We start from the raw sequence: 23,704 nt of genomic DNA on the forward strand, positions 1-23,704 counted from the left end.
GCCAGACCTATCTGACCATATTCCATCCTATTGATATTTTGATGGATACAAACCGCATTCTACAGATCGCAGCCTATCTTTGCTTTTTCTATATCGTACTGTTTATGTACGGGCTTTTTCTCGTTTTCAGCGGATAGAGGCAGGCTCAAGTTTCCGGATGTTGAAAGCTACTCTACAAAGCACAACCAGCACATCTCTGTAGTCTTGTGGATCATTTTTTGAACCACAGGTTTTTTGGAACGCCCCGTTTCTTAGTGGAGGTGGCTACTGCTCGGAGGCAACGTCTCTCGTGTCTTCTCTTGAAAAGCAAGGATTCGACGTTCACTTACAGCAAGTGAGTTTCCCCAAATGTTTATATAATCTGCAGCATGGAGATGGAGTGAGCCAGGGTTATTTATCCGCTCTTTCATATGAAGTCGTTTTTTGTGTTTGATTTTAGGGTAGGATCAGTCTATGCTGTGGAGACTGCTGAATAAGGATCGGGATGATCGGAATCGCATCACCATTGAAGTGTGCCACAGCGAGCCGGGCGCCTGGAAGCCAGCTGCATTTGACACGAGCGACTGCCCGCAGTTCTCCAAATCCGTTTCCTATCACGTTGGTCGAACCATGTTTGAAACCGATCGTCTTCCGAAGGGATGGAAGAAGAAAATGAATCGAATGGACGAAATCTGGGTGCCTTCCGACTTCCTGAAATCCATCTTTGAGAGAGAGGGCGTAAAGAACGTTCGAGTGGTTGGAGAGTCTGTAAACACTCATTTCTTCCGCCCGATCGTGTCGGTTCGCAAAGATGCAACGCTCCCTCTCTCCCAAGATCCCGAAAACACATACAATCTCACGCGAGCCTACATATTCGACACTGTTTTCGAGCGCCACCCTCTCCATGGCTATGCTTCCACCGTTTTTCTGTCCATTTTCAAATGGGAGTTTCGAAAAGGGTGGGATATTTTGTTAAACGTTTATTTCGACTCGTTCTCCAAGAACGATCCTGTTTCTTTGTTTATCATCACGCAAGAGTATCATTCGGATGGAGATTCTGTGGATGATCAAGTCCAGGACTTCATTCGCACACATTGGGCACACAAGGCTTCCTCGCTTCCCCATTTTAAAATCGTTACGACGCTCGCACCGCAATTGTTCCTTCCCTACTTTTACAACTTCGTAGCACATCATCAACCCTTCGAATTCTAGGCGAGCGCTGTGGTTCTCCCAACACGAGGAGAGGGCTGGGGGCGTGTTGCGCAGGAAGCCATGAGCTGTGGGGGTGTTGTGATCACAACAGGATACGGAGGTCCGCTCACCTTTCTGAATGCGAACAACAGTTTTCCCATTCCGGTCGGCCGATTCGTTTGCTTTTGCTTTTGCTTTTTTTACGATGCAGACTACCATCCAGGAGGGCCCGTTCCGAGGACATCAGCTGGTGGAACCGGATCGAGCAGAGTTAGCGCGAATGATGCGTTTGGTTGTTCAGAATCCAGAGGAGCTGAATGAAATCCGGAGAGAAGCTCGCGAATCGATGGTGCGTCAGTACTCGGAGGAAGCGATGGGTAAAGTTCTGGAAGCTGAATTGCTGAGGATCGAGAGTGTAATTTTAGGCAGAGAATTGGAGAAGGAACTGTAGCTGTGAGTTTTTATGTGTTCTGAAATCGACGGAATTTTGGGTTTTTGTGTGTTTTCAAATCGTTTGTTTGTTCTATATGCATGGAGAGCCAACGGTCGCATGTAGCTGTGATAGGATGAGGTAACAAGTAGAAGATAGGACTTGACAGCTTTATAATTGGGGAACAATTGGGAGAAGGCGCGTACTCCAAAGTAGCAGTGTTTTCCGACCCTCTAGCTGTTTAGGTGTATATCTGCAAAAAGAAAGACGATAACCAGCTGTACGCTGTGAAGATCGTTAACAAGAACTTTATCCAAAAGGTTCGATGTGGAGTTCGCTTGTCCATGGTGTAGGAAGGAAAAGTCAGGTCCGTAATGGCCGAACGTGACGCATTGCTCCGTTTTAAGCATCCGTTCTTCACCCGACTTCACTACTCTTTTCAAGTCGGATCATTTTTTATTTCTTTACTGTAGGACCCCGAGAATCTTTATTTCGTCGTTCAGTATTGCTCAGGAGGGGATTTAGCAACGATGATCAAGTCGTTCTTCCCTTTTTTTTTCTATCTCCAAGAGACTATCGGAACAAGGGACAGCGCTGCCCCCTTCCCATCGTCCAGTTTTACGCCGCGGAAGTAATTATTCCCGTTTCTCTGTTTCCCCAGATTTCCCTCGCGCTCGACTACCTCAGCAACGTCCAGCACGCGGTACACCGCGACCTCAAGCCCGAAAACATCCTTCTTCAGGACACCGGGCACATCGCGCTCACCGACTTCGGCACCGTTCTATTCCTCAGCGAGGTCCGTTCCGACGCAGACCTCCCTCCCACCGACGCCTCCGCTCCGGCTCCAGCTTCGGCTCCGGCTTCGGCTCCGGCTTCGGCTCCGGCTTCGGCCAGCGACGTTTCGTCCAAGCGTGGTCGAGGATACACGTTCTGCGGGTCGAGTTCGTACATCTCTCCGGAAGTGCTGGACGGCGGGTTGGCGTCGCCCGCTTCGGACTTGTGGGCTCTGGGCTGCATCGTGTACCAGCTCCTCACGGGGTCCGTGCTGTTCGCAGAAGAGAATGAGTGGGGCTGAGGGCGCGGGACGACGCGTAGCTATCTGATCTTCGAGAAAATCGCCGCGTTTGCACCCGAATCCATGGAGTTCCCCGCGTTTGTGGAGGAATCCGCGCGCGTAGACCCGCTAAAAACCTTCGAACGTAGGACCTCATTCGACGGCTCCTCGCCAAGACGCCGCAGAAGCGGCTGGGCGCCACCAACACCGCGGAGCTGCTGGTACGAGCTGCGAATTCGATCGAACGCAGAGCCATCCCTTCTTCCAAGGCATCGATTTCGCGGCGCTTCCCTCCATTGCCGCGCCCTACCGCCCTCCTCTCCGCTCCCTTCCCTCCTTCTCGGTTTCCACGTTTCCACGTTTCCACGTTGTAGCCGATCGATGATTCCTTCGAGGCGTCGCTCGCCGAAGACATCCTCGTTATGGCGGGAAAACTCCCCGCCGCCAACGCCCGGACCGTTCTCGAGTCTTCCCCCGCGGAACCTTCCTCCCATCCCCCCGTTTCCACGGTTTCCACTGTTTCCACGCACTCTGCCACATCCACCACACCTCTCCTCCCTCCCTCCTCCCATCCCCCCGTTTCCACGGTTTCTACAGTTTCCACGGTTTCCACGGTTCCGCAGGAAGGGTCGAAGGGGAGCAGGAAGGCGCCGTCGAAGGCGGGGAACGCGCAGATGGGTCTGGTTCCGATCGACAAAATCAACTGGAATCTGCTGCCGGTAAGTCCGGAGCAGCGGCGCCAGCAGGCCTTCACGGCGGTGGACGGGATGGCGACGCCGAGTCCCTCGCTGGGAGGAGACTCGTTGAAGAAGAAGAGTAGGGGAAACGGGGAAATGGGGAACTAGTTCAACATCGATTTCTGGACACTTCGGAGGAGATTTTGTATAATGGAGTGTTGCTGCGAGGGAGATGCTTCGGGACCGGGAAATGCTTCGTAGAAACGGGGAAACCGAGTTAGGGATAGATGTTTTTGACGACAAAACCGCGGTTGTTTTGTTTTAGTGCGAGGAGTGGAAAGCTGGAGCTGAATATTGGTATTAAAGAGATAGCGAATGTAAAATATGTGACTGATAAGAGCTTTTCTTTTGAAGATATTGTAGTTAGGAAGCAGACAGGGGATCATGTCTAGAATAATAAGACTTACTATTTCCGCGCCGCTCATGGGGATGTCAAGATGTGGGTTGATACGATAAACTCTATGATTCATTATGTGAATGGAGAAATGTGCAATGTTTGTTAGTACGAAATTGGAATGAGTGAAGAACCAGAGAATTATTTCTTTGCGGAACGTGTATCTGCATTTTGCAGTTCCCCTAGCCCAATAGATCCTTCCTGGAAAAACTCTTGATGTGGCACTGATTTGCCGATCCTTGAAGTTGACAAGTGTTTGGATGTTATTTCTTGTTGAAGCATAGGTTGCTCTTTCTGCTTTACCCAAGAGCAAGAGTATTGTGTGTGTAAAAGCCACAGTGGAAGATAAAACAATCCCGATTGCCTATCTATCAAGAAGTAGACTAATTTGTTATTAGATTCATGTAGAAAGGCCGCAGCAGTGTGTCAACATCGAGTTAAAGCCTCAACAAATGTCGATTTCGCTTCAATCTACGGGAGATCTTCCTGTTGATATAATCGGATACGTTCATGATGTCGATGTAGCAAGTTTGGCAGCCATTCGAAAACAAATCATGACCTCACCTCCGAGCGGACCTTCGTTTGATCCTTTTGATGTAAGTGGATTCAGCCAACTTGGAGAATACATCCGATTTAAAGATGTGAAAATCGGCTCTGGACTGGTTCCAATGCGTGGCCAAACTGTCCTTTTATCCTATAAATTGAAGCTGCCTAGTGGAGAAGAGATCAATTCGGATATAAAAGCGGATCGTTCTCACCTTCCCATAAAACGAAAAATACCTGTTGCGGTGGCTAAAGTGTGTCCCGGGGTAGACAAAGCTCTACGGAGTACTCTTTACAAAAAGAATTGAGTCGTAGCGATGAGAGAGGGGGGAGAGAGAATTGTCGTCATTCGTCCTGAAAATGGATACGGGGAAAAGGGGTATGCGAAAGCAGGGATTCCACCAAATGCTACGTTTCTCATAGATATTAAACTTGTGAAGTGCTTGTCTTTTGTTTGTTTGTATGAATGATCGATCAATCGATCGATCGATCTGAGAAAGTTGCTTGGTCAAATTGCTTTTAGTCTTCAGGAGTATTGCATTGAGTTCGAGAGAGTACAATGCTATTATTGCTACTGGCAAGAGATCAATTATTCACTTTGAAAAAAGCGATGTACGCAGAGTTGTACCGAATAGCAATCATGGAGGGAATACGAATATTATATATAGAAGAAACTGTGACAAAAACGTATTCTCGCAAATCGTTATTCAGCTATAATACAGTTAATGTACAAAGAAAACGGCATATCCAATCAAATCGGTGATTGTACTTGATTTGAAGATAAGTGTTTGATTGTTGTGTAATTTCTAAGATATAATTGGGTTGCTTTACTATTCATGTTAATAGAGGGAGGATAGAAATCGATTCAAATCACAGTAGAAAATGCCATAGCACGGATATTTCGATACATAATAAGAGAAAGAATGGAGAATGCATTAGGATGAAGAACTGGGCAGAATGCTGTTAAAAGGAATATAAAAGAACAACAAATTTGTGGAGACACCCCATTAAATAATGGAAGGAGCCATTATGACCACGTTTAGGGATAAAGAAGCATCACCATTATCTGAAATCGTAATTACCTATATAATGGTGGATTCGTGAATGAGAAATCAAAAGTATTTTTTACTTATAGTGGTCGTAAATATAGGGAAAATGAAACAGCTCGGATAGCTATTTGAGAAAGGAAAGGAAAGGGAATACTCATTTTAGTGAATAGGGTTTGACGTTTACAATTAAGCAAGATTTCATTACTTTCATTCAATCTGACAGATAATTATGGAAATCGAAGACGACTACAAGTAATATGAATCAATAATAGTCAGACACTCCGAATCTAAATGGTATTATACTCATACACAAAGTTAGATGCATTTCACAATATCACCCAAACCTTATTTTTACACATATCAATAGAAATATTCAGTTGCTGATAATATTTTCATATTAGAAGTACGAAATACATGAGCAAGGAATAACCATTACATTATTCCTAATACTATATATTCCTTGCACTATCATACACTTCAAAACACGTTCTAATGTTCAAATTCTCATAAATGCTGTTCATTCAAACAAGGAGTTGCAACCTTCACAATATACTTGATTAATTCTATTATTGTATACAATTGTTACACAACATCTCAATTCATTAATAGAACCGCTATTCTTCTTCATAATCGTAAACATAAAAAGAAATCAAATATATCTTTTTGGATTCGTTTTCATTGCTTATCATCAATTTCGTTCATTTCTAACTATAAATAATTGGTATGAGCGAGTCTGTTGGAATTATTGTTGTAAATATAGATGATTCTCAAGCAAAAGAACAGACTGCAGAAAGAAACAGTTCTGAAACAGATATTTGGAATAATTGTATTTCTAGCGAATTTCCTATAATAGAAATGAATACAGAAGATGGAATAGCCACTTGTTTGATTGGACAACCTCATTTCGGTTATACAATGAAAGCAGAAGTTGATGACAATAATCTTCTAAATGGAGAAGCCAAAATTTATGATTCGGATGGTCAACTATGTGCGTATTTCTATTGTGACGAAGGAGAAGAAACTGGTGAATGTAGATTATATTATGACTCCGGAGAACTATATTTTGACGGATATTTGGAAAAAGGTTATCGAAATGGATGTGGTCTAGAATATAGTAAAAATGGTGAAGTACTATTTCATGGTTTTTATAAGGACGGTAAAAGGAATCCCAAAATTGAAAAAAACAAAAAGCATCGAAAGTTTTGGAACGAGGTTGATGATTTTGGTAGAATCTTATGTATATGTCAGAAGAATTATAGAGGATTGAACGATGGAATTTGTTATTCTTACGAAAATGGAAAAATAAGGTCAATTAGTAGATGGGAGGACGGAGTAGAAATCGAGGTATTGACAAAATTTGACGGAAATAATATGATTGTATTTCAAAATGGTTATCAGGTCTATAAAGGATCTTATGCAAAGTTATCAGATATTAAATACATCCCTACAGGTAAGAAAAACAATATTCATATAAATTAGGGAGTGGCAAAGGCACCGACATCGATTGTTGCTATTTTTTACATTCTAGGATAGAGAGTTTGCGAGTGTCTTATGAATTTTATTTATTCTTATTAGGATTGATATATATTTGGATATTAATTGAAACAGACCAAGATGATGTTCAAATTATCCTTTCTATCACGATACTCATTTGTGTTTTCGTGAATCTTATGACGATGTGGTGTGTCAGTAATCTTTGTTTATCCACATACCTTCTTCATGGTTGCCCTAAATGGTGTTAACCCCTATATTGGATATGAAGTATTTAAAACTGATTGCCGTGAACATTATGAAGAAAATCGAGTGATGTTATTTTTGGTGTTTGTTAAATGATCACCCCTATTTTTGTTGATAATACACACAATTCGATCATTTTCTCATCCATTGTTTCTCATATTGTGCAAATAGAATGGTACTAACATCAAATGCAAAAGAAATGATGTATTTTCAGAATCCACTTCATAGAGTTTGATGTTTACAATCAATCAAGATTTCTTTACTTTCATACAATCCATATTAAACTCTGAAAGTCATACACAACCATAAACATTTTGAAAATAATAATAAAAATAGTTCATTCATTAACCTCATGTTACCCCTATATATCCATATTTGAGGTATGTTTTACAATACTATTCATATCTCACTATTATACACCTCAACAGAGATATCCTGAAAAATGATGGTTTGTTTGCTTGAGTAGGCGTACTATACCACAATCCCCAAACACACTTATTACTACAAGAATATTTGTCCTCAATTATATTAGTTTATAGTAATATCATTCGGCTATACGGAAATTAACAGCTTATATGATGCTTTTAGGTCGTAACCTCCATTACCCTTCTACTGTTACTTCCATGATATAACTCTCCATATTTGTGTCATTTGGTATATCAACTCCTAAAATATACATTACCCCTTTCCATTTCTTATTCTTTTACTTTCCCCTCTTGAAATAGAATGACATTTGGGAAAGGAGTATTAAAGAACATCATGTACTCTATTAATATTGCCCATAAACCTAGAATCGTACTTTCCCTTGTGATTATTGGTTTCATGATGACTACGACTCTGCTACTAACCAGAGATGTAGTTTCAGAATTAAATAGCTTATATTCAGTATACTTCGTACATCATCAACAAACGCTCGCCTTCTACTAGTCAGGAGTCCAGCTCTACCTCTGAATCATACATTGATGCAATACAGCACAGTCCTCGTATGCTTTTGTGCTTATTTTATTGGGTAGTGTTTATTCATAAATTTTCAGAGAATGAATTTGGAGACAGGCAACAGAATAATGGGAAAATGGTTCAAAGCTCCTCCAACACCTTTGATCGTTCTCTTATGTATCTTTCTCAATTTTAGTGTATCCTGATGATACATTCGATATAACTCTCGTTACCTACGCATCAGCAAGCATGTACGAGCTAGCTCCGAAGTACTGTCGTCAATGGGAAGGGTTGCTTCCGATCTCCTTTATTTTTATTATTAGCCCGATTGTTATTGTCGTTTCTTATAACCAAAACGAGGAATCCCAACTCACCCAATTCCTCGCCAGCATCGCTTCCTTCCCCGCGGTCTCCGTCATTCCCTTCCCCATAACCGCGGTTTCCCCGGTCAATGCAATGAAAAACGCGGGAATCGCCGCCGTTCGCACGACGCACTACGTCTTCGCGGAATTCGATTTGGTTCCATCCTGTACGCAATTCCAGAAATCGCCTCTATTTTCATAGCGAATTTGTACTCGGTTTTGAAACTGACGCCCGGGTATTTGTGGCGCGACCCCTACTTTATCGGCGTGATTCCCGCGTACGAATGGGCCCATCCCCTCTACGACGAAGCTGCCGCCAATTGGAGGTTTTTTTTTCCGGAATTGTATTCCATGCAGAGAGTTCGATCGATCCCCGCGGGGAGACAAGTCGATTCGGCAGTGTCTGAAGGAGTACCGCTGCCGACCCATCCAGACAGGCACCATTCCCATGGTGGGTTCCACGTTTCCACGATTCATGGCTAGCAGTTTCGGACGTTCTCGTACATTTATTGGCGGAACATGAACTGTATTGATTCCGATACGGAGATGTAGAACCGCGGGGATGGATGAAATGCAGATATTTCATGGCACGCAAATCGGAGGCTCTCCCGCGGTATTCGGAGTCGGTGGTGGAACGCGGGTTCGATAACGTGGAAATGGTGGAACGGCTGCGTTATACGGGTGGGGATCAAAGGAGTTTTGTGAATTAGCCGCGAAATTTGGAATGCTGTGTTCCGGGTTTTTGTTCCGCGTTCCTGGCGTGGGGTAGGTTCAGGAAGTGATTAAATGAGCAGAATGGACTCGAATGAACTGTTTGCAAAAATGTCCGATGCGAATTTGCGTGCTCAGTACGAAGCGATTCGGGAGGAGCATATAAAGAAAACGGAGGGAATAAATCCGACAACATCGTGCAACATAGTGGAGCAGTCGATGTATTCGTGGATTGGTTTTGAAAGGTACGTGTGGATGCCTGAGCAGACTGTGGATGGGGTTTTGTATCCAAAAATTGCGGTGAAACGTGGTGCTTCAGTAGAACTAAAGATTTAATGTGTTACATCGTGTTTATTTTACTCATTTGTGTCACAGCTGGAGAATGGAATTTTATGTTCCGGATCTGTGGAGTTCTTAATAGATAAGAGTATTTGTAATACGAGTTGTTTCATACAATAAATAATGTCCCAATAAGGCATATGTGTCAGCTGCATTTAGGGGACATATTTTGTCTAGTTGCCGGGTAACACAAGACACACTCTTCCATAGTAATCTCCTTCATAAGATGATTGATTCCCTATTTGTACTAGGAGAAGATAAACAAATCGTCATTGAGAAGCATTGGAAGCAGACAATTGACAGAAGTGTGTTGGAACCCTATTTTGCTGCCTTGGCGAAATACGTCGATAGTAATGTTTGGATCCATTTTGGTTGGCATTACGTATCTAGAATATTCCTCCCGTTTTGGAAAGTGGCGAGTGTGCGCTCATTGTCGTAAAAGAGAACAATCTTTCGTTCATTGCAGTGGTGAAGAGCGAATGTTCTCCCCTGTTAATCGTGGACTTTATAACCCAGATCATTTCTGTGTTGAAGACGTATATTGGCACAGTGAACGAGGTGAAAATACGAGGGAACTTTTCCATCGTTTATCAAGTAAGATCCTCCTTTATTTTTTGCTTTACTCACCCACAGCTTCTCGATGAAGTTTCGGACTTCGGTATCCCCGTTATCACCGAGCCCTCGATTATGTCGTCCATCATCAAAATCCCTACCGTAATAAACAAAGTCTCCGCCCTGGTCACCAAAGTCGCCGTAATCATTTCTCTCCTCCTCTCCAATCTCAGAACCTCAACACGGAAGACACCTGGCTCCCCGGCAGCACCAACAACGCCGTCAGCTGGCGCCGCCCCGACCTGTCCTACATGCGCAACGAGATCCGCATCAGCATCATCGAATTCCTCAATGCGACAGTAACCTCGTATTTCCCCGTTTCCCCCTTCCTCTCACCTCCAGGAAGGGCAGTCTCACCTCCTGCTCTGCGTACGGCGTGCTGCGCGTGGACAGCCATCTCTCGCAGAGTCCGGAAGTCGCGCTGACGCTGCAGAATTCGAATTCCATCGAAGCGCTCCGCGTGCACCGCTGCGTCGACCGCGCGCGCCTCCGCTCCTCCCAGACGCTCCAGTTCGTTCCGCTCGACGGCGTCTTTGATGTAATCATCCCCGCGGGAATGCGATGCAGGTGGCGACGTACGCGGTGAAGCGCGTGGACAACGCCGCGCTGGACTTCTACTGCCGCCCGAATCTGTCGTGGACCCGCGGGGAAGGCGGAGTGTGGGGGACGCTGGAAGTGACGCTGGGCTGCAAACCGGGGAAACGGGGGAAACAGGAGGGCAACCCGGTGATGGTGCAGGCGGTAACCGTGGAAATCGTGCTCCCGCCGACCACGTCGGGCGCGAATCTGACGACTTCCGCGGGGAAGATGATGTTCGACCAGGAGGAGAAGAAACTGCTGTGGGTGGCGGGAAATCTGCGGCGCGAAGACGTGCTGACGCTGCGCGGGCCGGTGTATCTGCAGCCGGGTTCCGCGGTTCCGAGTGGGGTTTTGGGGCGCGCTGGGAGGTAGAATCGTCGATCTGCGCGAAGGTGGGGTTCGTGCAGCCCGAGGGAAACGTGTCCGGACTGGGAGTGGGGAAGATCAACGTGCAGCGCACGAAGGGAGAGTACAATTGGACGTCGTCGGTGTCGAGGATTTTGCAGAGCGGGTCGTACGATGTGCAGATGTGATTTTGGGAGTGTTTGTTTGAAACAGAAGGAAGGGAGAGAGGGGTGAAGTGAAGTGAGGTGTGTTGGGGCTATTTACTTTTATTGATCCATTCACTATACAGTCACTCCTTCACTCACTCACTCCTTCATTCATTCATTCAGTTAATTGATTTGTTGATAAAAGAAGAAGAGAAGTGAAATGAAATGACTAGAATTGAGTGTAATTGAAATGGAGTGTGAGTGAATGATGATAAGAATGTGATGTTTAAATAGGTAATTGAATAATAATAAAATGAGAACGGCCATATCTGATGGAAAGCGCCCTAACCCGTCCGATCTAGGAAGCTAAGTCATCACGAGTCGAGTTAGTACCAGTGTGGGTGACTCGCTGAGAAGTCTCGATGCTGTTCTTTTATTCCAATATTTCATTCTAGTCTATTCCATTAAATTCTATTTTGAACCTTTCCATTTTTCTTTTTACTCCTCTCCTCTCTTCTCCTCTTTTCTCCACTCCACTCCACTCATCTCCACTCCAGGAGGGCGTACTGCGACCTCTTCGGCAAATAGAAGAACATGAACAACCCTGCATCTGTCCCGCGGACGCATGTTCCCATCACGCCCCATTTGGACACCTCCATTTCCACCTGCAGCAAGGGACACGTGATCGAGCGTGCCTGCACGGCGGGCGTGGGGTAGGCTGTGGATTAGTTGAGTCGGTCTGCGGCTTGGGCTTGGGGTGCGTGGCGGATGTGGAGTTTCCCGCGGTTCTGTATGCGGTGTGTGGAATCAGGCGGAGGGCATTGAGTGGGACTGTGCGATGGCGATTACCGGATCCTTCCATGATCTCTGCACCGCCACGTGCGAGCTTCGCGCTCCCGCCACTTCCTCCTTCCTCAATCCGCCGAACCGTCTGGTTCCCCGCGGGACGCGATGTGTGGGACGTGTTGGAGGGTGGGATCCCCGCGACTTCCTACACGCTGGAGTGCGTCCCGAGCGAAGTGGGCAGTGCCGAGTGGATGGGCAGGCAATTCGGAGTGTCCACGATGGCCACGTCGGAATTCGTTGGGTGTTGGTGGTGGACGGCGAGCCAACCTCCTCGCTCACCGGTTCGCTCTGGGTGTGGGTGTGGGTGTGGGTGTGAGTGAGCAGGAATCTGGTGGGCGATGGGGTGGGGTCCGTGGCTCCCTACGAAGGTGTGCAGAGTCGACCGGGCTCTCTGGATCTCTTCCTGTCCAACTGGGCGCAGAACGCCACCGTGGTCTCCGTCCCCAGCCCCTCCGCCTCCGCCTCCGCCTCCGCTTCCTCTTCGCCTACGACGTGACCGACGCGCTCATCCGCGCCCACCTCGTCGATCACGCCTGGTGCGCCGTGGGTCGCGATGTTTCCACGTTTCCACGATCCAGACCGATTTGGCAGTTGCTGAGAGAGAAAGAAAGAGAGAAATGGTTGCGGTGTTTGGTTTGGAAGATGGATGGATGGATGGATGGATGGATGGAATTGTAGAGATGTGGAATGGTTGAAGCGTTGTAGGATTTGAATGAGAATCGAAAATGTGTTTAGGAAGGAAGGAAGGAAAATGTAGATTTAGAGTGTGTAGGGTGTTGGAATGATTTAGAAACATGAACAGAATAATCCAGAACGAGGAACCAAACGACTCTAGTTGATAATAATAGAGTGCTGTGAGTTGATAGTTGAAACAAAGATAGATAGATAGAAAGAAAGTGTATTTAGAGTTAGTTGGTTGGTTTAGGATAAGGAAATGATAGAAAATGGAGTGAATGGTTAACGATGTGCGAAGATAGGTTCTTTGTGTGAAAATCACTGGATCAAAACCAATTTCCATTCCATTCGATTTGATTTACTAGTTTTACTAGTTTGAATTGCTTTCAAACCCAACCAGTCCCAAGTCAAAATGATTTGGCTAGAATCATGGATGGATAGATTGGATTATCGAAATAATAATGATAATATAGACTATTTAGACAAAGTGGAGTGAACAACCAAATCCTTGCTTCATAACACGATTTCACTATGATATCATAAATATACAACCTATACAGACATAGTAGACAACAAAATGGACTTTTCCATTCTGAGTGTTTCCAAACAATCCTGATACTATTATTATAAATATCTATACCTCCGAACTATTTCAACCACAAAAATGTGAACAAAATGATGCGAAACACAAGTGAGTACTTCACTTGGAAATCTTGGATCCAATGTGTATATGGTAGCACTCTATCATAATTTTTAAATATGAAGAATACTTAGGTGTAAGGAAACAAACTGATCTCTCTGTTTTCTTCATAAATTCTTTATATTTGGCTACAAATTACGGATTCAAAGAGTAGAGGCTAAGGATATGTGATAATAAATAGGTAGAATGGAAGAACTTAAGGGAAGCGAATTTCTCCTGGACGGTTACATAACGCTTGGTAAACCAAAGGAAATCACTATTGGCGGCTGCAAGTATAGCCTCCAATATTATCAAGGCGATCACGAGGATGAATACACGTTGACGAAAGCTGGGAAGGTTTGCCTATTCCAAAATGGCATACTAAAAATGTGCTACGAGTTGGATGCGAACGGGAGTGAAATCGGTGACTTTACCCGATTTGATAACGGATGTGTCGCTTTTGTGCAGTCCTTCGACGATATCTGGGACAGAAAGAATTTTCATCGTATTATAAACCATGTCCGAGGCGAGCGTATGGAAATCTATTCGCATGCGAGTGATCACCTGATATATCACGGTGAGTTCAACGAGAAGCGAGAGAGAGAAGGATGGGGCATCCAGTATGACGATAAAATGGGTGCCATGCTGCTCGAGGGGATATGGAAGGGTAACAAGCTGGTGGAAATCATCCGCAAGATCGAAGGAGCCATTATGATCGAGTTCAAGCGAAACGGTGACAACACCATCGCTTCGAATCGAATTCCCCTCTATGTGGGTGAATTCATTTATGATGAATCGAAAGAATCGTTTCTTCGAAATGGTCGAGGATACTGGATCGATGAAGAAACTCGGATTGCTACTCGCGAAGTGGAATGGAAAGATGGAGTGGAAGTGAGTGGAAGAGATCTCTATGATGGATGGCATATTCATTCATTCACTCAATATTACTTGTTTATTTAATACTATTGCTATGTTAATCACATTGCATTTCACATTGTTTTGTTGATCAAATAGAAAGCAAGGTTTTCATTCATAGGATTCATGGATTCCATCCATTATCATATTATTCAATCGATTGTTTTGTTTAATGATACTATGATTCCTATTCACCATTTCAATCTATGAACCACATTCCTTTCTCTACAATATCATTCTTTGTATTCAATATGGATGATCATTGTGACAGAAGAGAATCGAAGTATCAACAGAGAATCAGTACAACAAACCACTTATCAAATAGAAATGATGGATTTTGCATTCTACATACTACTGCCATATTCTCTATTACGAATCTAACCATTCCAACAGTATTCACTATTGTGAGTTCGATTGTTACAAAACAAGATCAACTACCACATAATTGATATATTTTGAAGAACATACATCCATTATAGACTTAATAGAACAGTCATTCTGACATGAGAGAGTAAAGGTGATCAAAATGCGTAATAATTTACAATCAAAGCTATAAGTATCTGAAAATAACACAAAAATAAATGAATAGATGGAAATGCACCGAAATAAAGAAAAATAGGAATGGGTGGAGAAAATGAGATTTTATTATATGTATTCTAGTTTGTAACACACCAGCATATCACAGCCATACACAATAATCTATGACGTGTGTTCTATCGAGAAATAATGAAACAGATCTTGTTTCCAAAAAAACCGTTTTACCATATTTCTTTTCATTTCCATGCAAAACATTGCTGATTTTGTCAATTCTGCTATTAGTAACTATCATATTGATAGTTCCATTATTCAAAATGTGCAGGGATGCTTGGGCAAAGAAATGAAACCAAATGGCTGGATTTCACTCATATTGAGTAACAGAGAATGTGTAGTATTGCAATTCAACAATGGAGTATTCATGAATCAAGGATTTGTGGTCAATGAGCAGAAAGTGTTGAAAGTGTTTGGAAATCATCAAATTGGTGCTATTTCATATAATGAAGAACAATCCATAGAAGTAGTAGTAGAAGGAATCGTGGATTTGGATCATGGAAGTCGATTTGAGGGATTGGTATTGACAGATAACAAGTTTGGAATTCCATTTGGATATGGTGAAATGTATGATGATGATGGAATATTGGTGTACAAGGGTATAATGATCAATTGGAAACGATTTGGATATGGAACGAGTTATCATAATAATGGATGTATTGAATATGAAGGATATTGGTGTGATGATAAGCGATTTGGAATTGGAAAAGTGTATGATCGATATGGTAAATTAGTGAATGAATGTGAATGGTGCAATGGAATTGAAAGTGATATCGATTATGAAGGAGATGGCTCAGAACCACTGAATACCGGAATGAAACATTTGAAACTGACTGACAATTGTGTATTGGTTGATTGGGATGTTTCATTGTTGTATAATTTGGAATCAATCGAAATCGGCGATGATTGTTTTGGATCAGTGAAAACATTTAAAATCAATGGATTGAATCGATTGAAAACTATCAAAATCGGAAATAGATCATTTACTCAGACAAAGAATGATGAATATGAAAATGAATATGAAAATGAATATGAATATGAATATGAATATGAAAATGAATATGAATATGAAAATGAATATGAAAATGAAGAGGAGGATGAAAATGGCGATAGTGAATCGAAGTCATTCCACATACTGAATTGTGAATCATTGGAATCCATTCAAATTGGTGAATATAGTTTCAGTGATTTTGCTGGAGACTTTGAATTGAAGAATCTACCACAATTACAATCTATTCAAATTAGCGATGATTGTTTTGAATCAGTGCAAACATTCAAAATCGATGGATTGAATCGATTGAAAACGATCAAAATCGGAAGCAATTCATTTTCTCAAATGAAGAGTTCTGACGTGTGGAACTGCAGGAAGGCAGACAACAAATCGAAATCATTCCACATATTGAATTGTGAATCATTGGAATCCATTCAAATTGGTGAATATAGTTTCGGTGATTTTGCTGGAGACTTTGAATTGAAGAATCTACCACAATTACAATCCATTCAAATTGGGACAATTGGAAGTACTTCAAACAATTTCTTCAGTAGTTCGTTTGTAATTCGAGGTATTGATATGATATTGAATATTTGAATGATGCATAGATCTTCCAAATCTACAATCCATTACATTAGGTGATTATGCATTCGAGTGTTCCTTATCAACAATAATTGAAAGTATTGAATGAATTCGAATGAAATGATTGATGTAGATCTTCCATCATTACAATCCATTCAACTCGGTTATTGGACACTTGCTGGAATTATTAATGTTTTAACTTCATTGATACTTCGAAGTAATAATGAGTTGATTTGAAATGATTTGTTTTGTAGATCTTCCAAATCTAACATCAATAACTTCTGAACTATGTAGTTTCGAATATCCTTATTGGGTGACATTGGCAAGTATTTCTGAATATTGAATATTGATAGTATTTAGATATTCCAAATCTTCAAAATGTCAAGCTACCTGATTCATTCCGGAAAGTTCGATCGAAATCAATTTCGAGTATAGTTTGATTGATTTGATTTGATTCATAGATGTTTCTTCCATTCTCGCTGATCTTGTCAAAATCAAGCATTAAATCTATAATTTTGATTTGATTTGATTTGTTCAGTGATTCGTCATTGTTTAGGAACATTTCCATTGATTGATTGATTGATTGTTTGTTTGTTTCAAACCGATTCTTGATCACAATTCATGATTCTATAATTATCAAAATATCAATCCTACCTGATTATTATGATGTTCTTCTTTACCATTTTAACAATGATACTGAATTATGATTGTTGTTTCAATCAATCAATCAATCAATCATTGTTTTCGATCATTATCATCATTATCGTTATTATTACCAATGAGCCAATGATCACATATTGAACATTCACAAATGATGAATCCAATCTACCAATAATAATAATAATAATATACAAATGATGGTTTGAATAGGTTTGAACTAGGATTTGTTCAATATTGATAGGAAACTGCTTGCTTCGAATAATCATAATCATCATCATTATCATCATGAATAATAAGATTGGATTTGATAATGACACAATGGAATGGTTGGAATCGATTGATATTGGATGATTATTCACATTTGTGAATCCATTGTTAAATCGGTAGATAATACAATACAATACAATACAATACAATGATTGATATTGAATTAGGATATTGATTTTGACTTATTGAATAGGAATCGATCACTGTATACATAGAATAGAATAGACTTAAATAGAGGTGAAATGGATAAAACAAGGTAATGAAACTAGAATAGAAAAGAATAGAATCCGATTGAATAGCATTGGAAATCATATTGGATTCACCATTCAATCAATCCAACTATCATTTGTTTGTTTGTTTGTTTGTTTGTTTGTTTATCAATGAGTCACAAAACATGGATTTATCAATTTGATAATAATGGAATCAAATCGGATGTGTTTGATACTTGATAGTTGTAGTTCGTAGTAATATCAATCGTGGTTTCACAATTCGATATTTGGATGGAATGTCGTATTCTTCAATATCACACAAACCTCTCATTCACTCAATCACTCAATCAATCAATGGATGAAAGATAGCTGATTCAAAATGCAAATGAATGTTGAATATCGTAAAGAATCAATGCATCATTCACACTCAATAATACTGATAAGAATAGAAAGGCTCTTCAATCCATTGATCCATTGAATGAATGAATGAATGAATGAATGGTGTGTATTTGGTTAGTTTTCGATATCCATTCATCATCATTATGATTGTATCATCATCCACATTATTCATCGGTCTATTTCAGCATATTGAATACCATTAGATCACTTTGGTATTGTTGATCATGAATAGAATGATTGGATAGGATCGATCAATCAGAATCAGAATCAGATTGATGATGAGTATTCAACCATCAATCCTCGTCATTACTATCATTTGTATTTGTATTTGTATTTGTATTTGTTCGATTATCAATGATATAGAATCGATCGAATGATTCATTGATAGCGATCCAATCGACTGATAGAATTATCCAATTGATTCGATCGAATCCAAATGGAACAATCACTCAAACACATTGTAGTGTCAATGGTTGTTTTGCAATTGAATCGATCGAGATTCATGAAATCATTATGTTCGATCATTGTATTAGCTGGAATCTATCATTGTACTGTATTGCATAACAATACTCTTATTTCTTTCTTTCTTTCTTTCTGATCATTATCATTATTATTATCATTGTTATTGATATCATTCAAATCATTAGATCCCATTCGAACAAGTCAATATGGAATCAGCATTTGATAATCACAATACAATAATGAGGTATATTGTGAGAACCATTTGTGTTGTGGTTTGAATATGAGTATTTCGATAATGGCCTTTCTTGGAATCCATTGTTTGATTGTATATTCAATATGCTGTTTGTGATTGTACACCGATGAATCCACAAATCACATATTTCGAATGAATCTTGATTGAACGACTTCAATCGAATCGTTTTGACAAGATTCATTGCACTTAATCCAATTGAATCAATAGGAATCGACACAATCCATATTTGTTTGTTGAGATAGTATTAGTTTGGATAATACCCAATGATTCATTATTCTTTTGTTTTCTTTTGTTTTGTTTTTGTTTTGATGTTGCTTATCTATTTTTGATTATTCCATTTTTCATTTGATATTGTTGTTGTTGTTGTTGTTGTTGTTGTTTTTCAACTTTTGGAATTCACTGTAGTTCATTTTATTATTTCATTTTCGATTTTGATTTTTATTTTATTCTTGTTTGTTTTGCTATTCTTTAGTTTTCTTTGTTTCTTATTTTCTTATATTTGGGCATTTTATTACTCTTCTTTCTTCGTTTTTCTTTTCTTTTGTTTTGTATTCTTTGATTCTAATTTGTTTTTAGTTTTTCTTTTTTGTATTTTCTTTTGTATTCTTTATTATTCCCTTTTTTGTATATTCTAACAATCATCTTATTATTCACTATCCACCAAACAAATTGGATTGTGTCGATTCATATTGATTCAATTCTCATAAGGAAATATGTGATTATTTGTTTGGATTGTTCCATGTTTTGTTTTGCTTATTTCTGTTTGTTTTCTGTTTATCATTATCATTATTATTATATATCCATTTTAACCAATCATCGAATCAATCATGTGCCATCAGTTTGAAACAACAATACAAATTCCACAGATCATTGTAAAATGAACCAGATAGAATTGTTCCAATCATAATCAATCGAAATGTGTTCCTATTAAACGAATCAAATCAAATCAAATCAAATCAAATCAAATCAAATGATCAAACGGAATAGAATGAAACACAATGAATCAATTCAAATCAAATCACCTAACAAGATAAGATAAGATAAGCTTAAACTTACCAAATGGAATTGAAATCTATGAAAATCATATGAAATCAATTCCATTCTATTTATCAACAATACTCGAATCGATTTCGATTGAACATACCCCAATGATACAAGTAGATTGACATTTTGAAACAGATTTGGAATATCTAATTACCATCTCTATTCAATATTGAGATCCACTTTCCAATGTCACCAAAACGAGGACAACAGAAACTCCATTATACAGAAGTCAGTGATGTTAGACTTGGAAGATCCAAAACAAATCATAACCAATCAATTCATTGTTACTTCGAAGTGTCAATGAAGTTGAATCATCATCATCCCATCTTTCTCCCCTACCTTCCAGTATCCGATATCATATGACACACATTGTTTTTCCTTCTTATTCATTCATTCATTCTGTTTTCCTTCATCACTCAATCACTCATTCATTTATTCATAGATTAATGGATCATTGATTGCCATAAAGGAAACACTTGATTCTTTGCTTTCATTGATTCCATTTCTTCTTTTGTTGACAAGGAATATTGTTATCGATTTTGATGGTTTGGAATCAATGAATGAATGGTAGGGGAGAAAGAGAGAAGTAACAATAGCAGCAGCAACATCCACAGCAACAACAACAATAGTAGTAGTTGTAGTTTGCAATGGACCAAACTATCTATCAAATGATTTAATCAATAATCAGAACCTACAATACGAAATCATTTCAAATCAATCGGATTGATGTTTCGTGACAACAATCAATCTTTCCATGAAAACCGACAATCAAATGATCTTCTCTTCATTTATATTGAAATCTGAATCGATTCACATAGATTCATTCAATTATGTGGATTGTTTGATATTGATATGCATTCTTGGTATTTGTTTGTTTTCACATATCGAGTTTGTTCTTCATTTCGATCATTCCACATAACAATCTAATTGATCTATTATTCAGAATCGATCAGTAAGTATTATTGATTGATTGATTGATTGATTGATTGATCCATTATAATAATAATAGTCATATTTCCAATAATATGACTATTATTATCATGGATTTGGTTCTTTCCTTATTTCTTTATTAAACTACACATATGATTGTTTCAATATCTTTTTCTGTGATGATTACTATTATTATTATTATTAATCATCAATAGCTATGGATTGTTCTCAGATATTCTTTTTCTTATTCCTTTTACTGTTCTTATTCTCATTATTGCCTGTTATTCACATACACATTGTTTGTTCTACATCAATTTGGTATTGATTCGATATCGGACACTGCATTGAGTTCATAATTCATCTATTTGGATTATTACTCATGTTATTGTTCGTTCCTATTATGTTGTTGCTGCTCATTATTTCATTTCATTTCATTTCATTTCTGTTTTAGACATTGCTTTTGAACACATAATCTTATTATTATTCTCATTGATTTCTATTACTGTTATTATTGTTGCTGTGCCATTTTAACAAATTCATTGTCGTTATTATTGTTGTTATTTGCTTTGTTGTTTGATAGATTCATATTATGAAAGAGTATACAAAATAGGCATCGATTCAATCAATCAATCAATCAATCAATCATGCGTTAAACAGTTCTAAAAGCATGAACAAATGATTGAATGAATGATTGAATCGATGACATTATTGATGCAGAATTACAGTTCATTGGTTGTGATAAAGGTCTTTGTTGTTTTGTGAATCACTCCACAGAGAGAGAATCTTTCGTTCATTCGTTCATTCATTGATTCAATGATTTGTTGGTTGATTCAATCATTCAATCAGCCATCCAAACCAAAGTGAATCAAATATGATTATATGAATGAATATAGAATAGAATAGAATAGAATAGAATAGATTGAATGAATGAATGAATGACATCCTTGTTACTGATTTACAGATAATTGGTTGTGAGTAGTGTCTTGAGATTGTCAATCAATTCTTAGATAAGATATCATTCATTCATTCATTCAATGATTTGATGGTATAATCATTCAAATATCCCATTGCAATTCACATGATTGGTCCACTTTATACAGATTTAACGATATTTCCTTGTCAACAATCCATCATTCATTCTTATGGTACAAAATATACATAATCACAGTATGGACTCAATTCAAATCAATGTTTGTAGGATTACTCATTCATTTATTTGTTTTCATTTCAGTGTTGAATTGCTGAAATCGAATCGAATCCAACTCCAATATCACAACCAATCACATTCCCATTCATTTCGATTCTCTCTCATTCACTCTTCATTATCATTATCACGTATTACATTCATAATAAATAACTAATACATATCATTGAATGGATTAAGATCTTAAGCAATGAATACTATTTCTTATTTCATTCATTCATGATACAAACCATCTCCATGCTATGCAATCTTTGTACATCCAACTCATATTCATTCAATAGATTATGACCAATTACCCAAATCATTCCAGTACTATTCTATTCACATATAACATACAATCTGTCATAATATCTAGGAATCATTCAATTGCAACCACTATATACCAATCATTGTGCATTCCAACTAACAATAACGGAATTTACTACAAACTCCAATCATTCATTCATCGATTGGTTATTCCAGTACTAAGTATCAACAATATTGTTCCTGTTACTCAGAATTAGTTATTTTATGAAAATGGATTTAACAGAATCAAACATTGTGTTAAACCAATGAAATGACAGAATCGTGTTTGTCTGGATTTTGTTTGTTTTGAAGCAAAACTATGCATGATCTATGTAATTCGTTTCAGGATGTGCTAAAACAGATTCCTGTGATATATCATCATTTCAGCTATTGTTCGTCATAATTTGTGAAAATGACTGCATTTCCATTGCTACTTCATACATATGTTATTTTCTACTATTCTATTACATTCTAGTATTGTTGTTTTCATTCATATTGGCCATTTCTGATTATTCCACACTTACCTATCTTATTTTCACAGTATTCTATTCCATGGAGTATACTAATAAGCCAAAATATACAATCAATCACAAATACACATTATTCTATTTTCCCATACAGAATAATAATGATGATGATGATGACAAAACATCAACTATTCACAATCAATACTATTGAGAATAACTATTGTGAAGACTCTTGTTTGTTAATACTGCTCATTCCTTCTCTCAACTTGTAACACGAACTAGCACCATTATTAGTTGTCACATTTAGAATGTAAATTCATTATGGGCTTTGATACAATTCATATCACACAATATGCACCAAAATGAAACAATACACATTTGTTGTTATTCTATTGCAGATATTCATTTTCCAAGTATTGATTCAAAGTATCTCGAGACTATAGTATACAGATTAGTCATATATCAAAGGAAATACAACAATACTTGTGATAAATGACTGATTCATCCTTCCTATTTCTATTGATAAGTTCATCCATATTTGATACATGTCACATAACAAAAATGATCCTATTTTCACAATAACAAAAAGCTCTTTCGATCAATAATAATATGATTTATCAACTTGTAGCTATTTTAAACCTCATTAATATGAAACAATAGTAGTAAGGGAATGGCACTATTTGCGTGAAACCTGGTGGCAGTTTTCTTTATAGGCTGCTATGTGCAGTGACCACAATTGCGATCCTTTGTCTATTGTTGTAATCGACCAACCGATTCTGAGTCATCGACTATCGTTCCTAGGCTGTTTGGTCGACAATCATCGGTCAGGAATCAGGTTTCGTGCTTTCTTACTCCAATTCCTTTCTACTATCAACCTAGTGCTCGTTTCTATTGTTGTGTTTGTTGCATCAGTTATACTTGGATGCAAGAAAGCAGTAGACATACCTAGCTAAGGTGAATTATTGTTATTTCTCTTGTATTTACATGTTTGTTTGCTTATTTGTAATGACCGAAAGCCAATGTGTGTACATTGTCATCACAAATCCATCTATTGTTGTCTATGCAAGTCATGAGTGTCTTTGGTAAAGAGAGAACATGCATTAT

General features: G+C 39.1%; 6 protein-coding genes; all 6 read left to right on the plus strand.

Annotated features, from left to right (window-relative positions):
- Nucleotides 1–157: 157 nt before the first annotated feature.
- On the plus strand, nt 158–1,621 carry GSBLH_T00004342001 (uncharacterized protein; the record flags this gene model as incomplete). Its single annotated transcript, XM_013043221.1, has 5 exons — nt 158–166; nt 203–415; nt 445–1,161; nt 1,192–1,347; nt 1,382–1,621. 5 exons carry the CDS (start codon nt 158–160, stop codon nt 1,619–1,621), a joined length of 1,335 nt encoding a protein of 444 aa, XP_012898675.1.
- Nucleotides 1,622–1,701: 80 nt separating this feature from the next.
- GSBLH_T00006796001 (uncharacterized protein) lies at nt 1,702–2,235 on the plus strand (the record flags this gene model as incomplete). Its single annotated transcript, XM_013043222.1, has 5 exons — nt 1,702–1,722; nt 1,753–1,812; nt 1,846–1,920; nt 1,954–2,043; nt 2,074–2,235. The coding sequence occupies 5 exons, from the start codon at nt 1,702–1,704 to the stop codon at nt 2,233–2,235; spliced, it is 408 nt and encodes a 135-aa protein (XP_012898676.1).
- A 1,093-nt stretch (nt 2,236–3,328) lies between these two features.
- On the plus strand, nt 3,329–4,758 carry GSBLH_T00006797001 (uncharacterized protein; the record flags this gene model as incomplete). The annotated part of the gene is given in 11 exon segments (XM_013043223.1): nt 3,329–3,470; nt 3,500–3,588; nt 3,619–3,641; nt 3,657–3,750; nt 3,784–3,834; nt 3,895–3,945; nt 3,980–4,039; nt 4,070–4,163; nt 4,194–4,613; nt 4,644–4,707; nt 4,752–4,758. 11 exon segments carry the CDS (start codon nt 3,329–3,331, stop codon nt 4,756–4,758), a joined length of 1,095 nt encoding a protein of 364 aa, XP_012898677.1.
- Nucleotides 4,759–7,840: 3,082 nt separating this feature from the next.
- Nucleotides 7,841–9,181, plus strand: GSBLH_T00004343001 (uncharacterized protein; the record flags this gene model as incomplete). The annotated part of the gene is made up of 11 exons (XM_013043224.1): nt 7,841–7,875; nt 7,906–7,969; nt 8,001–8,097; nt 8,128–8,217; nt 8,247–8,340; nt 8,374–8,579; nt 8,615–8,738; nt 8,770–8,863; nt 8,896–8,960; nt 8,990–9,093; nt 9,123–9,181. The coding sequence occupies 11 exons, from the start codon at nt 7,841–7,843 to the stop codon at nt 9,179–9,181; spliced, it is 1,032 nt and encodes a 343-aa protein (XP_012898678.1).
- Nucleotides 9,182–9,688: 507 nt separating this feature from the next.
- GSBLH_T00004344001 (uncharacterized protein) lies at nt 9,689–11,191 on the plus strand (the record flags this gene model as incomplete). XM_013043225.1 has 7 exons in its annotated part: nt 9,689–9,817; nt 9,853–10,056; nt 10,096–10,215; nt 10,248–10,381; nt 10,417–10,612; nt 10,642–10,996; nt 11,026–11,191. The coding sequence occupies 7 exons, from the start codon at nt 9,689–9,691 to the stop codon at nt 11,184–11,186; spliced, it is 1,299 nt and encodes a 432-aa protein (XP_012898679.1). The 3' UTR covers nt 11,187–11,191.
- Nucleotides 11,192–15,136: 3,945 nt separating this feature from the next.
- GSBLH_T00004346001 (uncharacterized protein) lies at nt 15,137–16,435 on the plus strand (the record flags this gene model as incomplete). The annotated part of the gene is made up of 1 exon (XM_013043226.1): nt 15,137–16,435. The coding sequence occupies one exon, from the start codon at nt 15,137–15,139 to the stop codon at nt 16,433–16,435; it is 1,299 nt and encodes a 432-aa protein (XP_012898680.1).
- Between the last annotated feature and the right edge of the window lie 7,269 nt (nt 16,436–23,704).

Source organism: Blastocystis hominis (assembly GCF_000151665.1).
Source record: "Blastocystis hominis, Singapore isolate B (sub-type 7) whole genome shotgun sequence assembly, scaffold_6".
Lineage (NCBI taxonomy): Eukaryota > Bigyra > Opalinata > Blastocystidae > Blastocystis > Blastocystis hominis.